Here is an 8,710-nt window from a genome sequence, read left to right as displayed (position 1 = left end):
TGGGACTGTATAGCTCATTGAAACCTGGGTTGCTCAACAATTGTAATAAAAGGTACAAATATATTTTTACATGAGGTAGAACAAATGAATGTCAACATTGCAAGGTGTTAAAAATGGGGGGGATTGGGGGAAATAAAATCAATGCAAACTAGGGACTATAATTAACAGAAACATTGTATTATGCTTCCTTTAAGATACCAAAGGCAATATACTAAAACTAAATGTGTATGGGGGAGGGGGACACAGGGGAAGGCCATGGCACTCCTGGCACTGGTGATGTTGTCTGACTTTTTATGCTACTTTAGTTTAATGCTATCTTTCCTTTTGTTGCTTTCTAGCTGTCATGTTTTTTTTCTCTCTCTCTTTTTTCTTTGTCTTTTGTCACTCTGCCTTCTTTGACTCTTCCTACTTCTCTGTGGAAGAAATGGAGATGTTCTTATATAGATAGTGGTGATGGTGCTGAATACATAGATACATGACTATACAGGGAACCAACAGTTGTTTACTCAGGATGGAATGTATGGTGTGTGAATAAAACCGTCTTAAAAATAAATGGGTTGATGAAGACAATTTGAGGGCACTTTATTGGGTGAAATAAGACAGATGAATAAGGACTAATATTGCAGGGTCTCATTGATAAGAACTAATTATAATATATAAACTCATAGACATGAAATATAAGTTACCAGAATATGGAATGAGGCTAAAGAATGGAGAGCAGTTGCTCATTATGAGCAGAATGTTCAACTAGGGTGAACTCAAATGTTTGGAAATGGACAGAGGTGATCGTAGCTCATTGTGAGAATAACTAACAGCGCTGAATGGTGTGTGAAGGTGGTGGAGAGGGTAAGCTCAGAGTCACATATGTCACCAGAAGGAAAGTTGGAGGTTTAAAGATGGAAATGTATAAAACAGTGAATCTTGTGGACAATGTCCGTGATTAACTATATAAATATTAGAAATCCCTATCATGAACTAGAACAAATGTATGACACTATAACTAGAAGTTAATAATAGAGGAGCATATAGGAAAAAATATATACCTATTGCAAACTATCTACTACAGTTAGTAGTATTTTAACATCCTTTCATCAACAGTAACAAATGTACTATAACAAAACTTTGAATCAATAATGAAGGGGGGGTGGTTAGGGGTATGGGAGGATTTGAGTTTCCATTTTTTGTCTTTATTTCTTTTCTGGAGTAATGAAAATGTTCTAGAAGTTGGGAAAAAATTAATTGTAGTGATGGATGCACAGCTGTGTGATGGCACCATGGGCAATTGATTGTACACTTTGGAACTTTGGATAGTTGTATGGTATGTGAACAGTCTCAATAAAAACTAAAAAAAAAATAAAAAAAGAAATGAATTCAGCAAAGTGGCAGAGTACAAGGAAAACACCCTAAAATCAGTGTTTTTATACACAAGCAATGAACAATCAGAAGAAGAAATCAAGAAAAAATTCCATTCAGAAGAGCAACTAATAGAATAAAATATCAAAGAATAAGTCTAACCAAGGATGTAGAGAAATTGTACACAGTCCCAAAACATTGTTAATGCAAATCAAAAAAGACCTAAATAAATGGAAAGAGAGTCCATGTGTATGGATTGGAAGACAATGATTATGATGTCAATCATACCCAAAGCAATTTATAGATTCAATGCAATCCCAATCAAAAATCCAAGCAACCTTCTTGGCAGAAATGGTAAAAGACAATCATCAAATTTATATGGAATGGTAAGGGGCCCCAGAGAGAGAAAGCCAACTTGAAAAAGAGGAATGAAGTTTGAAGACTCACACTTCCCAATCTTATAACATGCTACAAAGCCACAGTAATCAAAATATCATGGTATGGCACACAGACAGACATATAAACCAATGATAAGAGAACTGAGTGCTCAGAAATCAACCATTTCATTTACAGCCAACTAACTTTTAACAAGGCGATAAAAACCACTCAATTGGGAAAGAATAGTCTCTTCAGTAAATGGTGCTTGGACAACTGGATCTTGATTTGCAAAAAAAAAGAGAATGAGGGCTCCTACCTCACACCATATACAAAACTCAACCCAAATGGATCAAAGACAAGTATAAGAGCCATTACTATCAAACTTCTAGAAGAAAATTTAGGGAAGTATCTTCAGGACCTTGTGTTAGCAGTGTTTCTTTGACTATACATCCAAAGCACAAGCATCAAAAGAAAAAATAGATAAATTGGACCTCATCAAAATAAAAAACTTTTCTACCTCATAGGACTTTATCATGAAAGTACAACAACTTACACAATGGGAGAAAGTATTTGGAAATGACATATCTGATAAAGGTTTGATATCTAGAATACATAAAGAAATAAAATAGACAACAACCCATTTAAAAAATAGGTCAAAGACTTGAATAGACATCTCTCTAAAGAATATATAGAAATGGCCAGAAAGCACAAGATAAGATGTTCAACATCATTACTGATCAGGGAAATTTATATCAAAACCACAATGAGATACCATTTCCCACACATTAGAATGACTGTTATTTAAAAAATGAAAAATAATATAACAATGGGGCAGCCACTGTGGAAGGCAGTTTGGCAGTTCCTCAAAAATCTAACAATGGAACTACCATATGACCTGGCAATCTCACTTCTAGGCATATAACCCAAAATGATCAAAAGCAGGGACTTGAACAGACTTTTGCACACCAACGTTCAAAGATGCATCATTCACAATTGCCAAAAGGTGGAAGCATCTTAAGTGGCCATCAACTGATGAATGAATAAATAAAATATAGTATATACATACAATGGACTATTATTCAGCCATAAAAAGGAATGAAGTCCTGATACATGCTAGAACATGGATGAAAATTGAAGATATCATTTTGAGTGAAATAAGCCATACGCAAAAGGACAAATTTTGTATGATCTCACTGATTTGAAACAATGAGAATAAACAAACTCATAGAGTCAAACTATGGAATATAGGTTACCAGGGTATGGAGTGGGGGTAGGGAATGGGAAGTTAAGGCTTAAAATATACAGGGTTCTAATTTGGAATGATGGTAATTTTTTGTTAATGGGTGGTGGTGATAGCAACACAATTGTGAATGTAATTAACAGCACTGTAATATATATATGAATGTGATTAAAAGAGGAAATGTATGATTGTGTATATTGTGACAGAATAAAAAATTTTTAAAAGTCCATGGCACTACACTACCCAGTGAATCCTAAATTAAACCATGTAAAATTATAAGTTGTTATAATAATACAGCTCTAAAAATATTCTACATCAGTTGTAACAATGTTCCACCCAATGCAAGGTGTTAATAGGGTGGTACATGGGAATCCTGTATTTTAGGCATGATTGTTCTTTAAATGCACAACTTCTCTAAAAAAGAAAAAAAAACTTAGGATGCTTAATTAATATTTTTTATTTATGCTTAGTGTTTTCTGTATCTGTTTAAGAAATCTTCTCCTAACTCAGGATTATGAATCCATTATCTAGCATCTTCTTTTAGAAATATTTTAGCTGTGGCATTTGCATCTAGATCTACAATCATTCTTGAATTCATTTGTATGTGTGGTGTGAAAAAATGGATAAGATTTTTTCTTATGCTTATTCAGTAGTTCTAGTACAATTTGTTGGAAAGACCCAGTGAATTGTCTTGACAGATTTCACAGAAATCATTTGATCACCAATTTTATTATTTGTTTTAAACATCAGAACCTCCTTTGTAAAAATTTTCTTTATTATTTGCATCATTTATGTCCTTATACTTACATTGGTACAATTTACTTTTATTTTATGAATTAAATTTCTCAGATACAAACTCATCATTTTAAATCTTCTTTTATAATATGAACATTCAAAATTATAAAATTCCCTCTGAGACAGGATTTTGCAGCAACTAATATTTTTGTATGTTACAATTTTATTATAACTCAGTTCAAAGTATTTCTCCTATCTTTGTGATATCAATATGGTTTTAGGCATTTGTTGTTTATTTTTCAAGTATTTGGATAATTTCAATACAACTCATTAGTCTTCATTACTAATAATATTCCAAGTGTTTTCAATCCTTTGAAGTTTGGAGAATAAACTTTGAAGTTTATAGAAGTTTAGTGTATGATATATCATAGTGAACATTCCATGTGCACTTGAGAAGAGCATATATTCTGAAGTTGTATGTAGTATGAAGTTGTGTGTATTATTCTGTAAGTATCAGTTTTATTAAGGTAACTGGTTTTGTTGTTTGTATTTTATTGATTATATTTTTCTGGTTGTTCAGTCAATTTTTGAGAAAAGGATGTTTCTCTTCCTCTGTAGTTCTGTCAGTATCTGCTTTCTGTATTTCAAAATACATATCTATAATGCTTTGTCTTTACTTCAATACTAATCCTTGCTCCAAAGTCTATGTAATCTCTATTAATATAGTCACACCAGATTATTCTTATGCTAATGTTGCATATATCTTTTTTTCATCTACTTCTTGTTTAAAGTGTACAATACAGAGTTGGCTGTTGCCTTTTTATGCAGTTAAAGAATGTCTGCCTTTGTATTTGGGCATTCAGTTTATTTACATCAGTGTAATTTTATATGGTTGAATTTAGTTCTACCATTTTTCTGTTTGTTTTCTGTTTGTCTTCAATTTTTGCTGTTGCTGCTGCTGCTGTAGTAGCAGTTGTTCCTCTTATTCTTCTGTTTCTACTTCCCTAGCTATTTTTAATCAAATAATTTTAGAATAAAGGTTTAAATTTTCTATTGCTATTTTAGCTTTAGCAAATATTTGTAATGATTGCTCTAGTGAGTGCAATATGAATACTTAATAGAATGCATTTTGACTGACTGTTCTATCACTTCAGCAAAACATAAGAATGTTGCAACAGTATAGTTTCATTTACTTCATTGTTCATGCTGTTGTCATATATTTTACATTTATATATTTTTTTTTTTTTGCAATTTTTGTGTTAATTTTAATGATAATAAGGGCACAAGAGTAAAAACCTGATATTTCACTTATATTGCATAACAAGCTAACCAAACTGGACATGGAGGATAAATTATAAAACAAATCATTTTACTTATTGTTTCTATGACTTTTCTTTCAATTAGATTTCTGTCTTTCAAATAGGACTGAGGTATAGTACACTGGCAAAAATAAAAAGAGGCTAACAAGAATAGTGCCAAAGTAACAGATACCCAAACCCAAATGCCATGTCAGAAAACATCATATAATAACCATTTATCAGATTAAAGCAGCAGGAGAAAGTTACTTCTAAATCATAATCATTTTAGTGGTATTTGTCAACTTCACCATGGTAACTTTGCAACATCATTCTACATTTGTGAAGTAGTAAAATTCATGTCAAAAAGGAAAGGGGGAATGGAGGAAGTCAGTTAGTTCATTCCAATAAATTACCTCTCCAGTTCTTATAAACATGCCCATCAGCACAAAACTGAGAAATAATAGCTAAGACTAGAAAAGACTTGGTTTAAGTTATGGAGCAAATTAAAATGGAAATACAAGAAAGGAGAACCAATGGGGTTGAAAAATCCCCTCACTGAAAATCTGTATTAAAAATAATAATAATAATAATAAAAATAGAAACAAAACTCTACTAGTACAAACTAGCCTGAGTGGTTTGATGGACAGAGTGACTGGGTCAGCTGTCACTGTACTTCCATAAATGGATTTTCTTCATTCATGTTAAAATGACACATGAATGTAAGCTCTGCAAGGACAGATACTATATTTTCATAAGACCCAAAAAGTTACGGCATATCCTATAAATAAAAAATATTTTTACTTTGATAACTGACTGAAGGTGTGGGGACTTCATGTAATCCAACCACAAGGTTGTTTGCTGTACAGTCCTGTGCAAATATAAAAAAATTTTTTTTGCTATAAGGCTTTGACCCTACAGTTTTCACAGCAACATAACTACCATCCAGCATGTACCATATTTTGCAAGCCTTCAAGTTCAACAATTCAAATTGTCGATTTTTATGTCCAAATATGCAGCATCCTTGAGGAGAACAGTAGATCAGTTAATCATCTAGAGACATACAAACGTCTCCTGATTCATCCCATCGAGATGGATCATTCTGATCTTCTCCATCATCAACCAGCTCTTCATCAGCTTCTCCTACTTCGTTCTCCTCATATTCTTCTTCCCGAGGGAAATCTGTATCCTGTCCCTGATCTACACCTTCTTGCCCTCCTGGCTGTGATTTATCTGCACATTCTACACAAACACCATAGCGTCGAGATCCATGTCTTATTCCAACACTGGCTGCTAACATGAAGATCTTCTTACACACCATACATTTGTATTTTTTATCCTTTTTATGCACCAGGGAATGTCTTTTTACATGTTCTCTTCGAGTAAACAGCTTTCCGCAAATATCACAGCTAAATGATCTCACTCCCGTATGAATGAGCAAGTGCCTTTTTAGTGTTCGTCTGTATTTGGCTACATAGCTACAATGAGGACATTTTAACTTGTTCATGATTAGAGATGATTCCCCATTTTCCCAAGTTTCTTGTTTTGGCCAAGATTCAGGCAATAATCCATATTTGAAATCATTTGAAGCACCGGGTATCAATCCATACTTGAAATCATTTGAAGTACCGGGTATCAAGCCATACTTGAAATCACTTGAAGGGCCAGGCATCAAACCATACTTGAAATCATGTGAGGTACCAGCATCACCTCCATCTTGACTGGAGCCAGCTTCAGCCAATAAGTTTGCATTCACATTCCTATCACAATCTGGCCCTGAGAGTAGAGCACCATCCAAATCTGGTTCTTCCTTGATAAATGGCAAATCTTCTTCTGGATAGGCAACAGGAGGCTGCATCACTGAGCAATCTTCTAAATTTGCTTCATTATTAGGTGGTATATTATAAATAAATCTCTTTGTAGTTTGGTTTTTCCTTCTTGTTTTGCCAGTCTCTTGAATTCCCTGGGAGCCCATATCATTCCAAATAAACACTTTTGTTTGACCTTGAGATTCATTTTCAGCCAATTCAGGAGAACCATCCTGGACCCAACTACTGTCATTCATTTGGCAGTTTTCTATTTGGCCCTCGTCGACACTGCAACCATCATTTTCAATTCTGACGTTACTTGCCAAATTGGTAAGATTCCGTGTTGCCCAAAAACTGGCAATTTTTTGATCCCGTGATGAAGAAAGACCATCTCTATTAACTGATTTTCTATTATTATAGTCCACAACAACAGATTCTGGAGCTTCTGATTTAATGCTTATATTTAAGGCATCTTTAATGAAATGTCGGCAAGTTTGAACAACTTCACTCATTTGAAGGTAGCTGGCCACTGACATAACTTCAATGGCATTTTGGCTTGTGAGCACCAGGTTACCAGAATATAAGAAGTCCAAGATGACTGAAAAACCTTGAACTGCAGCAATATCTAAATGTGTAGTATTTTGGTTAGGGCTTTCTTTGTTTGAAAAGCAATATAAAGTCTTAAAGAAACGGCTGCCTGCAACCAGGATGTTCTTATGAGCTTTAAAGGTTTTTCCGCTCACCACAAGGCTGACATCACAAAGAATACCTTTCTTTCTCTGTTCATTTAGTTGTCGAAGAAGTTGATAGCAATAAGAGTTCTCATTTGGCCTACTATTAAAGTCACAGTACCCCTCCTCTGATGGTATTTCTGACTCCTGGGCGTTGGCTTCGTTGAGTTTGTGCTCGGTAGAAACGTGGTGCCTCAGAAGAAGGGTTTTCTTGTAGTTGCGGGTCCCTCGGGAAAGCTCATCATGCCCCACTTGGGGAGAATCCCCGCTTCCCCCGTCCTCAGGGGTTTTTTGGCACCAGCCGCAAGACATAAGGCCAGTATCCTTGGAATACCGCAGCCAAGGAAAGTCTTTGAGCCAGGAGTTCTGGAAGGAGCAATGTAGCTTACATTTATATTTTATAAATTTCAGCACATACTATCTTTTAGAAACTTTAAAAGAAAACAAAAGATAATCTTTTAAATTTACCCTCATTTTAGTTTCCTAGGGTTCTGAAAGCAGATACCATGAAACGGATTGGTTAAACAATGGAAATTTATTAACTGACAGCTTGAGACTGAGAAAATGTCCAAATCAAGGCATCATCAAGTTCATACTTTCTTCCTGAAGACTGGATGCTGGTGATCCTTGTTCCTCTTTGGCATGGCAAAGCACACGGCAATGTCTCGACGTCTCTCCCTTCTCTTCCATATTTTATTGCTTTCAGCTTCTGGCTTCTGTGGCTCTCTCTATCTCTCCGTATAGATTCCATTTATGAAAGACTGCAATAATAGGATTAAGTCCCATCCTGAATGAGGTGGGTCACCCCTTAACTGAAATAAGCTCATCAAAAGATCCTACTTTCAATGGATTTATACCCACAGGATCGGGTTAGATTTAAGATCATGATTTTCTGAGATGCACACAGTTTCCAACCACAATACCTCCATATTTACTTTTTTTTGCTTCTCACACATTAGGTTTGCATGTAGATTTAAGTTTTTGCCTGATGTCATTCTTCTTTAGCCTGAAAAACTTCCTTTTAGCATTTTTTATAGTAAACATATAACATGTTTCATGTTTCATCACTTTATTTTTCCAGAAATATGTTTATATTGACCTCATTTAGGAAGGAAATCTCTTTTGTAAATTTTTATTGGTACTGGAAACTATTATTCCATTGTATTCTTG

The 8,710-nt window shown here is 34.5% G+C and overlaps 1 protein-coding gene across 1 annotated transcript; it reads right to left on the bottom strand.

Annotated features, from left to right (window-relative positions):
• Positions 1–5,321: 5,321 nt before the first annotated feature.
• On the bottom strand, positions 5,322–8,469 carry LOC119506880 (zinc finger and BTB domain-containing protein 10). The gene is made up of 2 exons (XM_037799921.1): positions 8,464–8,469; positions 5,322–7,924 (listed from the first exon to the last, which is right to left on the bottom strand). The coding sequence occupies exons 1-2, from the start codon at positions 8,467–8,469 to the stop codon at positions 6,047–6,049; spliced, it is 1,884 nt and encodes a 627-aa protein (XP_037655849.1). The 3' UTR covers positions 5,322–6,046.
• Between the last annotated feature and the right edge of the window lie 241 nt (positions 8,470–8,710).

This window comes from Choloepus didactylus, chromosome 12 (genome assembly GCF_015220235.1).
Source record: "Choloepus didactylus isolate mChoDid1 chromosome 12, mChoDid1.pri, whole genome shotgun sequence".
NCBI lineage: Eukaryota > Metazoa > Chordata > Mammalia > Pilosa > Megalonychidae > Choloepus > Choloepus didactylus.
This window is presented reverse-complemented; position numbering and strand designations above follow the sequence as displayed.